The sequence below is a fragment of the Solea solea genome, chromosome 21 (assembly GCF_958295425.1).
Source record: "Solea solea chromosome 21, fSolSol10.1, whole genome shotgun sequence".
NCBI lineage: Eukaryota > Metazoa > Chordata > Actinopteri > Pleuronectiformes > Soleidae > Solea > Solea solea.
The window spans coordinates 10,894,758-10,914,961 of NC_081154.1; the positions used below are offsets into that span (position 1 = coordinate 10,894,758).

Sequence of the window (20,204 nt, forward strand, 5' to 3'; positions counted from 1 at the left end):
GTTGTGTCAGCGAGTGCTGCCGCAGTTTGGAGCGGCGAGTGTGAATGAGAGGAAGTCCTGTGTGGTCACGTGAGGCTCGACGTGACGATGAGGATAAGTTAGTGCTTTCGCGTCAGTCTTGTCGTGGATTAAGTGAACTTTTCGTGTAGTTTAGGCGCCATGAAGATAAACGAGAACACGTTACTGGAGGGACACAGAGTAGTACTGGTTCCTTATAATGCACAGCACGTGCCCAGGTAACTGCTTCGTTCAATCATTCGTTCACCCATTCTTATTTTCAGTCAGCAAGTCATTTTGTCATCACTCCCGCTGCTGCTGTAAAACACAGTGATTGCCTGATGCTGAAATCTGTTGAACTGCGCCTTTATTATTTTGCCTTCAGTGCTTTGACATGGCTGTAGTGTCAGGTACATTTGCATTCACTCATTCATTCACGAACCACTTTCATAACATAAATATATACTCCACTTTTTCTTCTTCTGATAGATTAGTGAAACAACCCACAGTCATACTACTAATAATAATCCTCATTAAAACTCATGTTACAATTTACAAAGTTAAGATTAATTCTAGTGATAAAAGACCTCTTAAATAAAAGGGTTTTAAATGTTTGTCCTTGTTTGTGTAACCTAACTCGTATAAAACTATGTCATAACCTGTAGGTCTGCATCATCATTAACTGATTACTAAATTAACCGTCAACTATTTTGATACTGGATTAATCGGTGTGAATGGCATTCAGATTTTTCAGCCTCTTAAATGTGTATATTTGGTTATATCCTGGTTTATTTGCTCCCTGTAACAAAGAAATCATTCAAGTCTTTGGTTTGTGGACAAAACAAGACGTTTAAGAACATTGTCATTATCATTTCCAGGTTTGGGAAACACTGATCGACATTTTCCGCTCGATTACTCGAGAAAATTATCTACAGATGAATCGATTATTAGAATAACTGTTGCAGCTCTAGTTACCTGCTGGGGTTATAAAGTAGTGGGGGCTGGACAACCAGCAGAATTAAATTAATTTAAAGTGTCTCCCATTCAAACCCAGCTGTTGTCTCCTCCACCTGTTTCCACACCTCAGGTATCATGAGTGGATGAAGTCTCCTGAGCTGCAGCAGCTGACCGCTTCAGAGCCACTGACCCTGGACCAGGAGTACAACATGCAGCAGAGCTGGAGGGAGGACAATGACAGTTAAGATGCATCTACGTGCAATGTGCACATAAATTTGATCATTTAAGCCCCCGTAATTATTGTTTTTCCACAGAGGTTACCAACCTGGGGCTGAAAACAGTGCCCATTACTTATATCTTTATTTTTTCTGGTGTGTTATTGGTCAACTTTGCCTCACCATGGCCTTATGTCGGGTATTTTCCCATCTTAAACCCCCAAAAATCTCATTAGCTTTAACCCTTTGACTCATAACCCTGAAAATGTCTGTCTGGACTTTTGCTTTTTGCTTTTTTTAACCATAAAAGGGACAGAAAAATGTCCTGTGAGTAAGCGCTGTTAATTAAGTGCCAATAACTTCCCATTTCTGACAGTTATTTACAATTTACTGCATATTAAAATAGTGTAACAATTTACAATGCTTTATTTATTATAAAAAAAAACACTGCAGTTGCAGCGTTAAATTAGATTTTTGAACAGCATAAAACAAAATGTTATTTAGAATAACATTTGCTTGAGTCTTTGTCTCAGTGTGCAAAAAAACAGGCCACAGACGTTTTTTGCAACTCTCTCTCCCCCAGCGTGAAAGACGCTGATTCTCCTGCTTCCTGCAACAGCGTGAGTGAAATTACCGTAATAACCACATGTTGGCTTTAATGTGCAACTTCTCAGCTTTCAGAAACGGCTGGAATTTTTCCGATTGCACAAACCGTTGCGTATGTACTGCAACGCAAAGTGCACTTGTGCGTGTCGTAGGTGATATGCTCGGTGTTAAAGGGTTAAATGTAATGTAATATTTCATCTTTAATGGCAAAGACTCTTTTTTTTTTTGTTTACTTCACAACAAAAGGTTTTCCAGACCTTGAAAACTATGACATTTTGTGTGAAAGTCTTGGGAAAAAAAAGTTCAGAGTCTGCACAAATGCACAAAAGCATTTTAAAATATGTATAAATAAAGAAAAGCAAATTAAACTTGATAGGATTTCTGTAGCTGGTCACGTCTGAAGCTAGGGAGTAAAGTAAGAAGATGAATTCTGCATTCATTCATTCATGCTTTTATTTAAATTAACTTTGAAAGACAACAGGTACAGTCTCAACTATAAAACTACATCAAATCAGTCTTTTCTCTTTTGAAAAAGTCTGGTTTCTTAACTTTAGTTAAGAAAAGCTGTTTTATTTCATTGATTTCCCTTGATCATTTTTTTTTCCCTAGAATGCACATTCATCATCCTGGACAAGCAGCAGTGGGCGGACCCCAGTGTCGTGGAGGAGCAATGCATGGTGGGAGATGTCAACATCTTCCTGACTGACCCCACAGACCCCTCCTTGGCTGAGCTGGAGGTCATGATAGCAGGTGAAGCCTGGTGTGGACGGGGCTTTGAAAACCTGCCTGTGCTTTAGATTTTACAGCAAAAAACTTAATTGCCCTCATGGTTTATTTTTTTTTTTTTTTATCAGAGCCCAGTTACAGAGGGAAGGGCATCGGTAAGGAGGTGACGCGCATGATGATGTTCTACGGTGAGTCTCTGAATATTTACTGTTTGATCACAGCGTGAGTGTGTTGTTATAAGCTGTTGTTATCACTGCTTAGTTGGGTTTAAACGTGTCAAATATGCAAAACAGTGAGTGTTGACATTCAAAACACTGCCAGAGCGTGATTACCATACTTTCGGGAATATTGGAAATACACATGCACTTAATGCCTGTGTTGCACACTGTGTGTCTGCTTGAGAGCATCAGCAGAGAGGAGATGACCAGGTCAAATCCAATCAGTTAGAATTAAATTGGAAAGCAAATTAAATCAAGAGCTTGTCAACGGAAATCATCTGGGGAGATTATTAGTGATACCAAGCCCTGATGGTGTAGGTTGAACATTTCTGACTGTGGTTTTCCCGTTTGCTCGACTCTTCTCCTCCTGAATTGTTGTGTTTATCACTTTTCCTCGGAAAACCCAACCTGTGCCACAGCCACAGAAACTGCAAATTTTGATTGCAAAAGTGACTGATGCACGATGACGTGTACAGTTGTTTCTTAACTTGTCCTATGTCTTTAATTGTCAGGAAGAGTTAACTACTCCCAGTAATGATGAAGATGTTGTCCTAGCTACTGAAATGAATGTATGTAACTATAGCAATAAGCAGCACATGAACACAGAGCTTCTTTGTCTTCACGCTCCATCCAAAGCACTGAGCTCTAATAACAGGCAGCTTTTAGATGTGCCAAACTCCAACCCAGGCGATCGGGTTTTTTCTGTAGCTGCCCCTAAACTTTGGAATGTATTACCTATGGAAATTAAATCTGCCCTCATCATTGAACATTTTAAATCACTTTTAAAGACCCGCCTCTTCACTTCAGGATAAAAATAGTCACCGGACACTTGTAGTTTATACCATTTTACTATTCTATTATGTCACTATTTTACTTCTATTTTTTATTGATCTTATTTGAATCTGTAAAGCACTTTGTCAAACCTCTAGAAATAAAGTGGACTTGACTTGACAGAATCGGTTTCTACCATCATTTCGTGGCTTTGGGTTTTAACTGTGAATTATGATGACCACCGGCATGTTGTCCTTTCCATCAGGAGTCTCCAAACTCGGGGTCAAAAGGTTCCAAGCAAAGATCGGTCTGGACAACGAGGTCAGCGTCAGCATGTTCAAGAAGCTCCGCTTCCAGGAGGTAATGAGCCGGACTGTGTGAGGAAACCTGACATTCTAACAGTGTGGTTACCGGGGCTAACCGGGGTTTTCCTGGTTTCAGGTGTCGGTGTGTCAGGTGTTCAAAGAGGTGACACTGGAGATGATGGTGGACGAGGCCGTCCGGACGTGGCTTTCGGACGACGTGATCTTGGTGAAGGAGAAGGACTATAGAGAGAGCTGCAGCAACAGACAGCAACTGGTTTTATAATGAAGAAGTGACGCTGCAGTCTCGCAGCATCATAAAGATTTGCAGCTGTGAAGTGCATGTTGCGATGTTTTTATGCACACGAGTACTGGATATAATTACACTTTTAATGAACTGGTGCCTCTTTTTGAATACGTTCTACTTTTCCTCTGCTACAAGTCCATAATATATAGATTTGATGTTGTACATATGTAAAATATCATGTTGAAACCTAAGAGTGAGGCATGTTACTGCACGTCTTAAATTGAATTAAAAAAGACTCCTGTGTATACTTTCAGTATCTCTTGCCCTTTATAGCAGTGGTCAGCAATTGGTGGCCTGTGGGCCAAAACTGGCCCACCAGCAGCAATATCTGGCCCCTCAGACGATTTAACCCCTTAGTGCTCATGTGGCACAGATCAGTGCCATGTGAGACACACCCTCGGTAAATTACAATAAATATTCACATATCTCACGCAATCTGCTGATTAAATCCACATTACCTTTATGTTAAGGCAGCAAACGTGGGTTTGAAGACACATTGCCTGTTCAATTGCTTATAAAAACATTGGCCCTCGACCACATTTATGTGCCGATCCCTGCCTTATAGATTGAGCTTTCACATCCAATATGATGAATAATGAATATGAATAATATTATTATTATCAATTATTCCAGGATCATTTTGTATTAAAGTGTAATCTTAAACAGTTAATGCAGAGAGTATTTCCTTCTTTGTTTTGCTGCTTGGAGTGAAAGATGTCTCTTGTGCATTGTAGTAAATGTGTTTGTCTCATATTCCTCCTAATTGCACCATTAGTCTGCTGCACTTTTCAACATTTTCTAGTTGAAAACCGGAAAGGCCGGGCGTTGAGATGTAAAACCGGCTGTGTGCACTTTCATGTTGCACCACATGAGACCCAAATGTGAAATGGACGCTTGTTTCCAACTTGTGAAACTTTTCATGTTGACTCTGTTTTCTGTCACATTATTTGTCTAAATATGTCGTGTCCACTGTCCTACCTTTGCATTTTAAGGAGATCTAAATGAGAGAATTCATCTTTCAAATCAATAATGTTTGCATTTAATTCAGTCATATTATACAATGTATACTCTATTTACAATAAATTTCAATAATTTCCTCCTGGAATTTAAAATGATGAAAGTAAAAGTCAGTAAAAGATGTTTTGGCATAAAAATGGAAATGAACCAAAACAGTATTTACATTTACAGTGCAACAAGCCACAGCTGCCCTTAGTTAACCATATAGGTAATGATCAAAATAATCATAATTTATGTTTATATAATGGTTAATACACCTGTATGTAGAAGCTCTTTCATGCTAAAATATAATTATTATATTATACAAAAAAAGAAAAAAAATATTAAAAGCCAATTATTATGTCTTGATTAAGATGTCAGCTTATAGTTATTTACTTGCATTCCTGAACAGAAAAATTAGTTTTAGTGGTCTAACGTTTTGCTTGATTAATTTCTGTCACCAAGAAGAAGCCCAGAGAGCCGGCTCACATTTGGGTAGAAATAGTGTTCTGTGCGTTTAGTTTGTTATTTGCCAAATAAATAACATTTTTTTAGTTTTAAACACTTTTTTTTGAAAGATTTCTAAATCATTTATGCATCTCGTTATCATGACACATAAATGTGTCTTCATTCTTTTTTTTTTTTTGTTACGTGCCCACCAGTGACACTTGGTCTGAGCCTTGAAACTGCAACACTCGGAGAAGTATTCCTTTAAGCACTGTACATTCATGTAGTGCAGAACATAGCAGTTACTAGCACAGACCTCCATTCCTGTGAAAACCATGACAATAAAGTAATTTGTTGTCATGGTAATAAAGTAAAGTAAAGTAATAAATTGTAATTTTTGATCATTTATTTGATTGGTTATTTGCAACATGGAGATGGTGAGTGGTCGCAGGCCGCTCTCCAACGGTTGCTTTACGGTCTCGTGTTTCGGATGAGCTCAGTCACTTAAATGTTTGCATAATTGTTTATTGAGTTATAAAGTGTATCTCAAGAAAATTATATTATTTCTAATGCTGAATACATTTGTTTGCAGCCTCCGGATATCTGTGTTAATGTGGTGTTTGGCTGTTCACTTTGACCACAAGGTCCTTTTAGTGGCTGTTCTGGAGCTTTTGAGTGCTCAAAGTGCTTCACAACAGACACTTTGTGGTGTCACAAACTTCCTTGACAGTATATTTATGTCATATATGGGAAAGTATTATTTCCTCACATACTTAAAAGGCAACATTCTCGTTATGTTTTAAGTTGTTTTTATGTCTCATACTGCAGCTCATTTTATGATATTCAAAGCTTTAAATCAGACTTCTGTACTGACCCAGACAAAAAGAGTTAAAGCTGTGGTGCAAAACTTTAAAAACTAAACAAATGAGTTCATACAATGCTGATTAAGCCTCCCATGACTGCGTTTCTCAGTACAGCAGTTTTTGTTTTTCATGTCTGTGGCAACATTCTAAAGAGAAGCACTGGATTTTCAGTAGGACCGATCATGATTTTCTAAACAAAATATCAAGAGTTATCAGTTACAATGAAAGAGGTCAAAGTTCGGCAAATTTATTCTGCATCCTTAGGATGGAGTTCATGTACTAAGTTTGTTATTGATAGATAAAATGTTTGCTGTGGTACAAGCTCACTTCCTGTTTGGCGGCTTCTCCGCCAATTTCAACAGGCGAACGCCTTTTGAAATTGAAGACGATCTGTGCCAAGCTTCGTTCAGATCGGGCAAAATTTGTGACCACTGAAAATGGTTTGAAACAAAATAAAATCCAAAATGGCGCCGCGGTCCAAGCAAGAAGAAACACAATGGCTGCCTATATGCAGCAGCCAATAATAGGTTAGACTGCATTTTCTAAAGGCAAATCTCTCATATAGTTTAAAAAAAACCCTCAGGTATTGGTATGGGCCTATATATATTATGGTCATATCACACTATTTCAACAGTTGGTCGTTTCATTCACTTTCGATCTACCACAGTTCAGAGTCTATCCAAACATCTATGCTTCACTTGTTTTTTCTTTTTCTTTTTGTCTTTGCAGTCTGAAAAATGCCTTATTTGTTCATCACAGCTACTATCAAGTTACATGTTGCTGCAGTTTAAATGTAGATTTGGCAAATAGCTGACAGGTTCATGTTCAGTGTAATGGACTAAAACAGTCAGACTGTCATGGATATGAATGGGGAAAAAACTGACTGTTAGGATGTGAGGAAAATCATATTTAAAAGTGGCAAATGAAAAAGAGGTTAACTTATCTTAATAACTGTTGGTCATTTTTATGAACTGGGCAGGGTTTACATTTACAAACTGACTGATCGATTATTAGGGCCAATGTTTGTGAGTTTACTTTCTTTGATTTTCAGAAAATTGTACTTTTTCTTTTCTGTTGTCGCAGATTTGACAGTGTAAGGATTTCTGATTGTCTTGTTGCAGCCCTATTATAAACACAAAACAAATACCACTGTAAATATCACTTTAAAAACTTTATTAACAAAGAGTTGTGACCATGATACAGTCAGTAATTACTAGACAGCTCTCCGATGTTTCAAACTGTTTCAACACGGTTTCTGAGTCTTGGCGTGTGTTTGATGCGAGCCCTGGTTTGTTATCAGCCGAAATGTTATGGAATTAATTCCATAAAACGTATGCCTGATGATTCCATGAAAAGATCAAATCTGCTTGTGTGTCAGTCAGGTTCTAGTTTGCATGGCAGACAGTTTTTATAAGCTGTGATCTTAGCTGCTTCACTCACACACACACACACACACACAGTTTCACAAAGACAGGTGAAGGTTAAGGTGAGAGAGCTCTACATTCACGTAGCCTTCACTGCACATGCTTAGAATGCCACATCTGACATTGACTGGCTGATGTACAGTCTGCAGCACACACGGAACCACCTGACATTTAAAAAAAAAAAAAAAAAAAGAGGAAACAAGCACAAAAACAATTCCATAGGAATTTAAGATGATTTCAACACATTTGTCCGCCAACCTTCGTCCTAGCTGTACAGACACTTCAGCTCCCAGCACCACAAACAGGATGAGGACATGCACCTTTATCCATCTTAACAAGAATCATGATTTCAGCATAATAAAAAAAAGAAAGAGAAATTCTCAGGTGAGAGTAAAAAAAAACCTGCAGACCTGAGTTTTCAATGGAGGCAAGTGAGGCTGCAGTTATTTTGATGTTTGACTCGATTGAAGAAACTCCTTTGCAGCAGATGACAAGTTGTGCACCAGCTGTCTGACGACACCCTCTTGCTCTCTGGCCCACAACAGGCCGTCATCCACAGCGAAGTTGACAGGCACACACATGGCTTCCTTCTGCAGGTCGGTCAGCCGACAGACGGCGGCGACTCCGGCTAATCCCAGCAGCACAAGCAGGAGGAGTTTGAACAACAGGCCGATGAGAGAAAGTCGAGGTTTAGGTCCCGATTCCACAACGACCTTCTTATCTGCTGAGATGAAACGAGTATGGGCGACGTTAGGACCATGATTAATATATAACAAACAACTACAATATATGGAAATCTTGGCAAAATATGCATAAAATATAGATATTTTGAGTTGTCAGCAGAGGAAAGAGATTTGGACTGGTGCTGGCCTAAAATTTGCCTACTACAGCAAAACTAATTGGATTTTGAAAGAATTTACAAGTAATAAATGTGGATAACTCCTCACTGTGACAAGAGCTGAATAGTTTTAAGTCTATTCTTAAACAGAATAAAATCAAGAAACAGTAGAAACAGGACAGACTTCTAAAAAACTACAGATGTATACATTGATACATTAATTACCACCTGCTGCTTGTCTGTTCTTTTTCTTCTTCTGCTCGTTCTTCTTTTTCTGTTGTTCCTTTGCAGCCAAGGCAGCCATCTGGGCATTGTACTCTTTCCTCCTCTTCAACTTCTCCTCCGCCTTTTCTTGTTTGCGAGCCTCCTTCTCTTTGGCCTCCCGCTCCCTCTGCTTCACCTCTCTCTTCCTCTCCAGCTCTGATTGGGGGGATGAAGAGGAACCGTGATGAAAATCACACCAAGCGCCATATCTCAGCAGCAAAACTAATACCATCTCAGCTTTTCCACCACAAAAATGCACCAGGTAAGAATTTACTTTTGGAAGTAGTTAATATTTGTGGAGTAGAAGTTTGAGACTTTAAGATTCTATATCAGAATGCATTAATCATGATGCAACCATCAGCTAATTATGAAACTCCCCCACCTTTTTCTCTCAAAAGGCGCTTCTCTCGTGCATGATCCACTTCTTCCTGAAGGGCTCTCATGTGCTGCAGAACCTGAGCAGAAAGCATAACGGCAGACCTTTAGTTTTGGATATTTGCACACGTACAGTACATACAAATGTGTGTGAACTGCTTGGTTGATGCCTCTCTTATTCTTCCTCACCTTGGAGGCACACTGTTTGCACTGCTTCTCATCCAGGCAGTCTCCTGCTGCCTTGGCCAGGTCAGGCTCCAGAGGGTTGTCTTTCAGATCCAACCACTTCAGACCCTTGAGGACAAACACACACAAGCAAAGGTAAATGAATCTGTGTCTGACATCAAGTACAACTACGACATTGACAAACAAACAATCAGCCAGTTTATGGTAAAGAAATGATTGAAATGATTGATTGAATCAATGTTCGTATCCAGCTCTCAATGAAGAGTACAATATGTCATTTTGTTCATTTAGGAAACCAATAAAAGTGTTGTTATTAAACTTGTCACCATTCTCATGTTTTATCCTGTCCATTTTCAAACTGTTTGAAGTTTGAAGGTTAAAGTGATAGTTTGGGGTTTCTGATGTTGGGGTGTATGAGGTTACTGACACGTGACAAGGCTGACGTGCTCAGTTAAAACAAGGCCAGTGGAAACAGCAGAAAATGTATTAAATTGATGCTTAAAATCCAAGCCTGCTTAAGTAAATGATATCTTAAAGCTGTACTAACTTTTAAGTGTAAACCAATGCCTGTTACATTCAAGCAATTCCCAAGTGAGTTCACACACAAAAAAGTGAGTTTTCATGTCTGTAGACACATTCCCGTGCTGCAGAGTGGCGCGATTAAAAAAAAAAAGATAAACAACAAATAACTTCCATAATGTATCTCACTGTTTCTTTTGTAAACCGCACATTCTGACACAGAGTAAATCATCATTTGTAGCTCACAGGGAGTGGGGACATACAGATCTTTTTTTCGAATTGGACAGCACCAGTCTAAATACTACACATAGTTATCTTGAATCAGCACACAAATATGTGCGGAAAAACACTGCACCCACTCTGAGTTGGGAGAAGCTGACGGGCAGCACAGTCAGCTTGTTGTTGTACAGATCCAAATGTTGAAGGTTGCTCAGGCTCCCGAGGTCGTCAGGCAGACAGGTTAGCTGGTTTTTACTCAAATCCACTTTAACGAGGTGAGTCAGGCTGCAGAACTCTGGCTGCACGAAAGAAACCAAGACAAACAGAAAATCATGTCAGTCTTAATCATTTCTCTTTAAACCTCAGATATTTCTCGGACGCCAGGATGTACGACAGACTAAAAGCAGCTCTACAAAAGGTTCAGAAGACACAGGTAGGAACAAGTTATTAGCATCAATAGTTCCCAGGCTTTGACAATGGGGGAAACTTAAAATAAACTCACTAACTTAAATGCCTTCAATGAGTGAATAATGTTCTTGATGGAAACTTAAGACAATTCATTTCCCATTCATTGTTACAGAGCAAAGATTAATGGATGGGTAATAACACTACTAAACAATATAAATCAAGACACAACTTGCTTGGACTTAGTCTTCAGGGCACACCAATGCAGAAGTAAAAATATACTGAACTTCACTAGATACAAAAAGCACAGTGAGAAAATTAGCTTAATTCTCAATTGATTCATAACATCAGTCAACATTTTCCTGAGGAGCTAATGGTCTCAAATGCTAGTTTCTAGTCATCTTCAGAAGACATGACCCGGTTGGAACAAGGGCATTTCTGCATGGAGTTTGCATGTTCTTCCTGTGTGTGCGTTGGCTTTCTTCGGGTTCATGAGGGGCCCCTGCACCCATCATGTGGAGGGTAAAGAGGTAAAAGATGGATGGATGGACGTAATTGTGTTTACAATTGTTTTCATACTCACAGGAAGGGAGGTAATGTTATTACAAGACAAGTCCACAACAGTTGCTTTGGGAAATAAAGCCTGTGAAGATAAAGCAAAAAACAACTCAGACTTACATACACTATCTGTGACTGCAGCATAAGAAAAAGTTCTTTGAAATAAGTAAAAATAGCAGCACAAAAAATGATCACGAAAGCACAAAACACCAGAAAAATATACAGAGTGGACAAAAAGTGAAAGTACTGAAGTACTTTGGTTTGTGGACAAGACAGGACATTTGAGAACATCCTCATTATCAGGTTTGTGGAAAAACTAATCAATGAATCAAGAAAATAATCGGCAGATTAATCGATTATTATAGTCATTGCTAGTTGCAACCCTGCTGGAGTTAAATTGTGAATATTCTTAAATGTCCGAATAGATTATATATCCTTTCACTGTGATAATATTATGTATGGATCGCATGTATTTTTCTATTAAAACAAGATCAAATTGACAAGATTCTCAAAAGCTCTCCTGCTGTGATCTGCCAGCCACAAAACACTTGTGTGGATATAAGCAAGATCTATTTTTATGCTTGATATTCACAAGGTAATCAAACGTAAAATCAAAGTAACGATCAACTACAGATGTTAGATAAATACAGTGCAGTCAAAGCTGCAGCTCAAATGTAGATAAATGTAGATGAGTAAAACATAACACCACCAGGAACCACTCATTACTTAGGTACTTTCAACCACCGTGCACTTACGTGGTGACATACATGGCCTGAAGTTACACTTATTTTAAACCTATTTATGTGTATTTTAACTTGTCACAAACAGTCCCACGTCGGCCAGGATGGATGTGCAACTCACCAGCTCTCTGACTGGCACCTCAGTGAGGTTACACAGGCTCAGGTCCACCTCATTACCGCTGATTTTATCCTTCAGGTTCAGCACTTTGCTGTTTTTACTCATACTGGAGTCTGTGGGGAATATAAACACTGACATGAGGGAACCTGGAGACAACTTTAACACCGGGAAACCTACGTAACGTTAACGTTTCACGAGCTCCACTCACCTGTTATGAAACTGCGACAAAACTGTCCTGGGATTCGACCAACGACGGACACGAAACGAAACGTCTATCTTTTAAAAATGCACAAAGTTTGTGGAAATGGTCTGAAAACCTGCTGAGTGATTTTTTTTTTTCCTGCCTCAACGCAAATCCACGTCACTGATTGAACGACAGCGCGGAGTCGTGAAAGCGAACAGCGCCCCTGCTGCACTGGAGGAAAATTACACAAAACAAAACCGACAGCTCGAGACTCATTGATAGGAAGACGACGTGGTTTTGATACTGGCGAGAAAGAGAGAAAGGTCGTCGTTGTGAAATGGGTCGGGTATGATCCTCCTCCTGTAACTGCTGAAACGTAACTTTTTTTTCTGGAGACATAGAGGAAACCTATGGCAATGTTTGGACTGTAAATACTAGTGATGGTGAGATGAAGCCTCATGAGGCATTGAACCACTTGAGCCAATTGGTTCGAGAAAGGGTTCATTTCTTGAAGCTTCATGTGCACACGAAACCACCTACTGGCCAAGTGTATAATCACAGGCAGCTGTATCTGAACCACATAATGTGTGATGAATTGAATTTTTGTGTCTGTTAGAAATGACTATGAATTACAAAAAATGTATGACCAAATCATTTCTGTACATATGTGTTTAATACATTTTTTGAGTGTATTCTGTGTGTGTAAGTCTTCCCAAAATGGTAATATCATAATATGGCAGGTTGTGCAATGTTTTTCTGAAAATGGCATGGGTGTAATCAGGCAGAGGACAGTGAAAGTGCTTGTGGAACTAGGAAAAGGGCACAGATTATGCTTGTGAAACTTGGACAATGATGAGCCTCGCTGGCTCCATCCTATATCACCTATCCTACTCTCCTCCCTCTCCTAAATCTCTATCTCTCCCTAAACTATCCAAACTATCTCCAAACTATATAAACGCTGTCCAAACTCTAGTATCCAAACTATCCAAACTCTCAACTGACCGCAACTCTCCTTCAAAAACCCACATTTTGAATGGAGCCTATATAGGGGTCTATATAGCTGTAAAACCTCGCGCTAAATCTGAACCACTTCACGAAGTAATCACGTGGTACAGCCGGGCAGCGAGGCTTCGGACGTCATCATTTTTGGCTCCTCCCCTAAATGAAGCAAGCCTCGATACGCGCATCGCGGAAACGCCCCCTCCCCTACTCGGCGCACGCTTCGAAGCCTCGAAACGGAACGTCACATCACTAGTAAATACAATCTGTATATTAGCATGGCATCTATGGACTAGCCTACCCCCAGAAGGCTACTTAACTTCATTGTGTATTATTGGGTGTTGCCTGTTTGGGAAAATGGCAACAATCAAACACAGAGGTGTCCTGGGGGACCTTGTGCTTTCTGGTTTAAATTTGTTGACCTCAGCATTAATCCAATCTCTGCTGCCTGGTGTATCCGATGTGTGCTCTCATTGATTTTTGTCTTGGCATGTGCTCACTGCTCACTTCATTTTAAGATCTGTGCACTTTGTTTTGACCTAGTGTTAGTTTGTGGTGTCCTGATGCCTTCATTTGACAGAAAACACGTTGTTCTCTGTGTGCGGTGCAGGACTGTCGACACAAGATCTAAACTCTGCTATACTGAGAAACACAGAGAGAGAGTGGTGTGGATTTTGAAGGCTGATATTGACAATGTAGAGATCCTGAAAACAGTCATATAATCATGAGTATAATAATCCAAAGACATGGAAATCACTCTTTCTACATTCATTTGAGACCATTGGTGTTAATATTATCAGGAATACACTACAAAGTAACAACACACAGGTTTTAGATTTTCATGCTTCATCTTTAATACTGGTGTATTTATTAATGACTACATGCTGATTACATTAGAACGATGTGAGTTAAATACATTTCATGGTGTAGTAGTGGACCCCACAATTCCATTGTAATGCTTGTTGTGAACTATAATGTAAAACAAGACACGTGTGGTGTTACAATTCAAGACGCAGACAATACACTACCTTAATAGGTGATTACATGTCAGTTTTTAGTGACTAAACCAGACACTCAAACAAGTACAATTGTTACTACAACTAGAAAAGGCAATTTTGAAGAAATTGCAGTGGGATTGCTGTCAAATTGCTGGTTTGAAGCATTTGAATTTGTATGAATAGATTGAAAAATATGTGAGTTTGTCTACTGAATGAGCGGAAGCCATGCTGTGTTGCTTGCCTTGAAGCAGTTGAAGTTGTATTCATATGAACAAGAAGTTGAAGTTTTATGAATAGTTTGGAAATTACTCAAAGAAGGTTGTTGTTTGTTGTCCCGCTCACTCGACTGATGTCATCACCACTGTAACCTCATGCAATGCACAGTAATGTTAAACTCTGGAAAAAGTCCAAAAACCTGATGAAACTTAATCTCTGATTGTGGAAAAAGTATGAATGGTATATATACAGTGAATCAGGTTGAAAGGTTTGTGAACAGTTGAGAGATGCATGAAAATGTTGTTGAACATTAAGTTTGAAAAAATGTCTTCATTCATTTCTATGGGAAAAAAATCAGAGGAAAATGTTATAATTCGGATTATATTGAATATATCTGAATATAAATGTAATATTTCCGAAAACTGAATACATCCTATAATGTCCCAATTGAGCTGAAAGTGTTGAAGTTTAATAATAATGGAAAATGTTGCTAGTAGTAGTTACTAAAATGTTACTAGTTGTAGTTGCTCAGCAATCCCACTAATTATTTAACACTAGTCATTGTCAACAGTCCAAATGGAAAATATGTAGGCTAAAAACACAATGATAGCTGAGACATAGCAAATGATAAAAACTTTGTTGATTCTTCTAGCCACTTTGGTCCAGTAGCCAGGTTTTGCTTCCTCCTTCCTGCTGCTGACGAGTAGAGTCTTTATCTGGTTCCTCACCTCATACAAGGCCAGAGACACCTCCGTCAGTTGGATGTTGCTATCCTGAAAAGTAGTTTCATAAACTGGTTAATATAAATAGAAAAAAAAAATTCTTGATTAAAGTTGAGAGAGAAACAAGGACAGAAAGAACAGACTCCTATTGTGAGGCTGCAGGTAGGACTGGTTCAGAGAGACAGAGGTTGTCTTCTTCTTTACTTGCTTGAACAGGTGGTTTGATACTGGGATGATTAGTAAATTCTGTATAAACCTGGCTCAAACCAAACTGCTGGGGGGGGGGGGGGACAATTCTGTCCAACTTGACTCTAACCTCTGTAGCCACTGGCAGCTTTTCAGATGGTGTCTTAATGGGAGACACATCACAGCCAGATGAAGAGTGAACACATTTATTCACCTCTGAAGAGATTAAAGACAAAGCATGGTTAGCATACACTCAGAATAACACAATCACCAATTTGTATATGTCTGCTTCAGAGAATGAGTGAAGTCACTTAAGGTGAGAACCATACAAAACACATAAGAGTAATGTCCATACTGCTTAAACAGTAGACCAGTGTGGCTTGATCATTCAATATTGCATATTGTTTTACCTCCTTCACATCTAGCTTTGCCTCGTTTGTCCTCGCTCAGCCTCAGGTCTTCATCTGTCTCATTGTCCTGTGGTGCGTTGTCTTTGTCTATCAGGTACATCACAAAAACACTCTCCAGGAGGCTGAGCATCATCAGAGCAAAAACCCCAATGCAGTAGACGGCTGATGGGACAAGGCAGCTTCATTAATGCAGATAAGTAACTAAACAGAGTCAGGACATGAGCTGTTAGCAGAGCTTCTTTACCTATCAGTGGGATCCGCTCTGATGAAGAAGGCAGAATTTCATTGAGAATGAGCTGCATCACAGTTACAGCGAGCAGCACTGTGACCTTGAAGCCCAGCTTCTCGCCACTGGTGTCTGAGATCAGGAAGGAGGCCAAGTCCAGACACAGGAAGAACAAGATGGGGAGTATGAAGTTGACAATGTAGAGCGCCGACCTCCTCTTTATCTTGATCTGTTTAATGTTAAGCAATTCACAAACCATTATGATTTGGTAACTTTAAGAAAACAGCTAACACATAGCCACATTCATCACATGTGATGCTAGAGAGGGTGCAAGCTGAATTTAAATGTAGTCTTTGATTCAACCCTGTTTGCTTCTAAGTGTGCTTTACAAATAAAGTTGACTTGATTTGACATGGCTTTAATCATAAGCGTTATCATCATTGCTACTTTGTTTTTGCCATAGCACAGGTTTAGTGATTTAACATACTTACAGTGTAAATCATTAAGGTTTGATGAATTCCGATAAATGTTGATTCAGTTTTTGTTTCGCTTGTAATGCTGATCAGCTCCCACTCAGACTGATTCCGTGTCTTCCTGCGAGACATTTCTGTGATCCATTTATCGCCGCCTAAAAGAAACAGGATTGCTTCCTCTTGAGTGGGAGGTAAAGAACATTGTGCAGGATTAGCAAAGATTGATGTAAATTGACAGACATGAGGACACACATACACACAACAGGTTACAGACTCACCAGAGTGTACAACGGACCTAAAAGTGAGTATGCAGCTCTGAGTGTCAAAGGGGAATCTGTAGACCTGCATTTTGCAGGTGCTGACCAACACGAGTTCATCCATTAGTATAACATGCCCGATTGATCTTATTATGACATAAGGGTTAGGTTTAGACTTTTCACTCTCTGTCCTGTAAATAAAACACATAAACACGTATATGAATGTCATGTAATGTAGTATTGCCTGTACATTACATGTGTAGCAGAATAGAGATGCCATGAAAAGCTGTCTGGTGTCTCAGCCAGTGCTGATCAGCCAGTAATCAGCAAATATATAAAAAAAAATCCCTATTCTTTTAACCATGGTTCAAAAACAAATTCATTCTAGTAACCCAGCTACTCACTGATAATGAGAATCTGCAAATTCAGTTCCTCCGAATATTTGGTGTTCCTGTTACCCCAATATAGTTTGCCACTGTAGTGGATACCATTCCCTCTGGTATCCTAACTGCTAAGAGGGGCTGAAAACTGGTTTGTTTACAGGTCTGCTGCCAATTTTGATGACTATATGACCTACAGACCTACTGCTCGTGACCAATAGATCTGTGATCCATACTCTCTAATTGTACTGCTAATTGTACCGCTACTGCCGCTAAAGTTGCTGCAACTTTATGTGATAGTTTAAATTATAGTGATGAATATTGTTTTTGTTTGTTAGTTTGCTTTATTTATGACAAAGTTGTTTGTGTGTTGTGTGTTTATTTTTGACAAAGTTGCTTGATTTGAACTAATGCATGTTCTCTTTTTTGTTTTGATTAATTTGGTTTGATTATTTTGTTTCTTTGTAACTTTTTTTTGTTCGTTTTGAGCTGCTCATGAGTCGACTACACTGACATTTTCTGTGTCTCTTTGCAGGGCAGGCGCTGTGGGGCAGATAGCCTGGTCCCCTGGTGGTGGTGTCTGTCATTGGTCCCTCAACTGTACAGCACTTGGGTGTGATCCGGATGGTTTATGATAGTCACTGTGGTGTACATTAGGACCCTTTCTCTTCTCAGATTTTCCCAAGCCGCACTAGGCCCCCAGCCCTTTTTTGTAACAGTACCTATTTATATTATTGACCCAATTTACACCACCTATAATTATTACATTTACATTCTATCAATTGTCATTTTGCTTTTATAAAGTGACTTAGTAATTACAAATGTGCTGTTTTTACATCATTCTGAACAGTAACATGACATCATACAATATCAGAGACTGAGGATCAAGTGTGTCAGCATGCACATTCATTTAAACTCACAATTCCTGAACGGTGAGATCTGGCTTCCACATGAGTTCAGCTGGAACAATCAAATGTCCATTACCACAAAATTCTGTTTCGTTCCAACGTACGAACTCATTTAACCATGTCTTCAAAGAGAAACAGGGAGAGAACAACATATTTAAACAGAGTGATGAGAACAATGATTCAGTCAGGAATTGCTTTTTTCCTCAGAGAGAACTCACCATTTTGATCATAACACAAGAAACAAATATCTGGTCCTTCTCTCTCTATGAGCAAAGAAATACAATGAGTGAAGATTATCTTGGACAACCTGGTAACTGTCAAGAAACCTGGCAAAGATCACTGTCAAAACATTACATTACATGTCATTTAGCAGATGCTTTTATCCAAAGCGACATACAATAAGTGCATCAGTGCATGTACTGTATGTGCATTTATGTGCACGTTTATGTGCAATAAAGTATGCGCCTCTTCAGTGCTGAACTTTACACAGTAAGAAAAGAGGATTAAAAATACTAAATAAAATAAAAGCGGCATTGATTCAAATAAAGTGCAAATCAATAAACGGAGCAGTAGCTTGGGTAAATATAGTATACATGCTGCATGTGACTGTATGAGTGGTGTCAGGGTTTTTTTTTTAAGTATTCATTGCTGATTCTTTCACTTGTAATTAAAAGGCGCATATAGATAGAAACACTGAGGTCATTTTTTTTTTACTTCAGAATGGGTTACACCAAGGTTATAATAGTTTCAGATATTTCATTAGTATTAGTTTTAATTTGAACATTGTGTACTTCATCTTAATTTCATATGAACCCAAAAGGATTATGTATGACAGGAATTTGTTTTGTAAACACACAATGCAGTTTCAGTTAGTTATCGTTTGGTTTTTTTAACTCTAGTTTTTGTTTTTATTTCAGTTACGACAATGTTTTTTTTCAATTTCACTTTTCATTGTGGACATTATCACAGTAAAAACAAGTTTCATATCAGTCAATTTCAGTCAAATCATGATAAAATGTCAAATAATTCAAGATAAGTTGTTGTAATCCTTAAAAAATGGACCAATATAACATCCTCCATGAACAAAATAATAGTTATAGTCTATAAGTGTGCTGCAAACAATCACCCACCACTTCTAGAATGGCATAGACAGACAACTCCATAAAAACAAGTGTGGGTTCACTGTAGTTGGCAACAGGCCGGGTCATGTGGAACGTCTTATTGTCATAGGTCAAACCCAAATGCTTGACAATGTCCTGGTAAGCACATTTCCCCTCAGAGGATGCCCCATCTGCAGTGAAAAGAATACGATTAACCAAGAAAGAAGACTAAAAATCTTTGTATGTATTAGTTGATATTTTAGCTTCTCTGAGGATGAGTTGCTCCACATGAACTTAACTCATGGAACATCTCATCTTCTTGATCTGCATTGCACTTATGTATTGTTTTTTTACTTCTTGACAACTACTTAAGGCACTTAACTAGGGATTTTCACCCATGTACACAAGCATTCATGAAACACTTTTCAATAATTTTTGCATCCCATTCACAGCTGACACATATGCCAAGGTTTTTAGCAGCCATTTATCCATGAACTATTATGTTGATAGAGGGATTGGTATTTGGCTCAGTAAAGAAACAACTCCCATTTTAGCACAGCACAGTTTAACAGCATCACAAACTACAAAGTGACCATGCAGAGGAATCAACTCTTCATTCAAGAAAAACTGAAATAGAGGTGTTCCTAAAACTATTACATCTGAGTGTATATAAGCTAATACAAATCCCATCCAGGTTCTGATGTGTATCTAGTCATGTATGATAGTTTTAAATCACTTCATTCAGATTTAGAGATATCCTAAAATATCTCCATCCAATAGTAACAATGAATATTGTTCACATTGAGGCCTGTGGATTAATTGCAAGAATGCTTACCTGTGAAGAGGAACATGAAAAACAAGCTGACAAACATCACAAGCTCGTTCAGGATCAGAAATAATCCAAAGTCTGAGATGTGAAAATGTTCACCCCTGTCCTCACTGTGCAGTCTATAAATATTAACCCACACTACTACAAAGGGGATGGGCAAATTGGACCCACCCATTCCTTTTGGGGTTTTTACAGCATCCGTCTAAAAGGCAGTATGTCTCAACCACACAAGCTTCTATTCAACTAATAAAAATGTTTCTTCATG

General features: G+C 38.8%; 3 protein-coding genes across 5 annotated transcripts; 1 reads left to right on the top strand and 2 right to left on the bottom strand.

Annotated features, from left to right (window-relative positions):
• The first annotated feature begins 39 nt into the window (after window positions 1-39).
• nat9 (N-acetyltransferase 9 (GCN5-related, putative)) lies at window positions 40-4,769 on the top strand. Its single transcript, XM_058622016.1, has 6 exons — window positions 40-236; window positions 1,085-1,194; window positions 2,385-2,525; window positions 2,630-2,689; window positions 3,756-3,850; window positions 3,932-4,769. Exons 1-6 carry the CDS (start codon window positions 160-162, stop codon window positions 4,076-4,078), a joined length of 630 nt encoding a protein of 209 aa, XP_058477999.1. The 5' UTR covers window positions 40-159; the 3' UTR covers window positions 4,079-4,769.
• Window positions 4,770-7,563: 2,794 nt separating this feature from the next.
• On the bottom strand, window positions 7,564-12,470 carry lrrc59 (leucine rich repeat containing 59). Of its 3 annotated transcripts, none has more exons than XM_058621610.1 (8): window positions 12,260-12,470; window positions 12,055-12,164; window positions 11,219-11,278; window positions 10,371-10,529; window positions 9,496-9,600; window positions 9,314-9,386; window positions 8,893-9,087; window positions 7,564-8,553 (listed from the first exon to the last, which is right to left on the bottom strand). In XM_058621610.1, exons 2-8 carry the CDS (start codon window positions 12,154-12,156, stop codon window positions 8,273-8,275), a joined length of 975 nt encoding a protein of 324 aa, XP_058477593.1. In that variant the 5' UTR covers window positions 12,157-12,164; window positions 12,260-12,470; the 3' UTR covers window positions 7,564-8,272. The 3 variants fall into 3 exon arrangements, with proteins under 3 accessions (XP_058477593.1, XP_058477595.1, XP_058477594.1); XM_058621612.1 differs by having other exon boundaries at window positions 7,564-8,550; window positions 8,896-9,087; window positions 12,260-12,464; XM_058621611.1 differs by having other exon boundaries at window positions 8,896-9,087; window positions 12,260-12,457.
• On the bottom strand, window positions 12,413-20,026 carry LOC131448843 (5-hydroxytryptamine receptor 3A-like). The gene is made up of 11 exons (XM_058621633.1): window positions 19,946-20,026; window positions 19,141-19,301; window positions 18,229-18,273; window positions 18,023-18,132; window positions 16,744-16,913; window positions 16,484-16,620; window positions 16,011-16,221; window positions 15,767-15,928; window positions 15,487-15,572; window positions 15,084-15,221; window positions 12,413-12,466 (listed from the first exon to the last, which is right to left on the bottom strand). The coding sequence occupies exons 1-11, from the start codon at window positions 19,980-19,982 to the stop codon at window positions 12,413-12,415; spliced, it is 1,311 nt and encodes a 436-aa protein (XP_058477616.1). The 5' UTR covers window positions 19,983-20,026.
• Window positions 20,027-20,204: the final 178 nt, after the last annotated feature.

Coding starts and splice junctions, on each gene's coding strand:
- nat9 (XM_058622016.1), top strand. CDS start 160: ATGAAGATAAACGAGAACACGTTACTGGAGGGACACAGAGTAGTACTG. Junction 237..1,084: donor AATGCACAGCACGTGCCCAG/GTAACTGCTTCG, acceptor TCCACACCTCAG/GTATCATGAGTGGATGAAGT. Junction 1,195..2,384: donor CTGGAGGGAGGACAATGACA/GTTAAGATGCAT, acceptor TTTTTTCCCTAG/AATGCACATTCATCATCCTG.
- lrrc59 (XM_058621610.1), bottom strand. CDS start 12,156: ATGAGTAAAAACAGCAAAGTGCTGAACCTGAAGGATAAAATCAGCGGT. Junction 10,530..11,218: donor ATAACATTACCTCCCTTCCT/GTGAGTATGAAA, acceptor TCTTTCGTGCAG/CCAGAGTTCTGCAGCCTGAC. Junction 9,088..9,313: donor GCGCCTTTTGAGAGAAAAAG/GTGGGGGAGTTT, acceptor CCCCCCAATCAG/AGCTGGAGAGGAAGAGAGAG.
- LOC131448843 (XM_058621633.1), bottom strand. CDS start 19,982: ATGTTTGTCAGCTTGTTTTTCATGTTCCTCTTCACAG. Junction 15,929..16,010: donor AGAGCGGATCCCACTGATAG/GTAAAGAAGCTC, acceptor TTGTCCCATCAG/CCGTCTACTGCATTGGGGTT. Junction 12,467..15,083: donor TGGCTAGAAGAATCAACAAA/GTTTTTATCATT, acceptor ATTTTCCTCCAG/TGCAGCAGGGGCGCTGTTCG.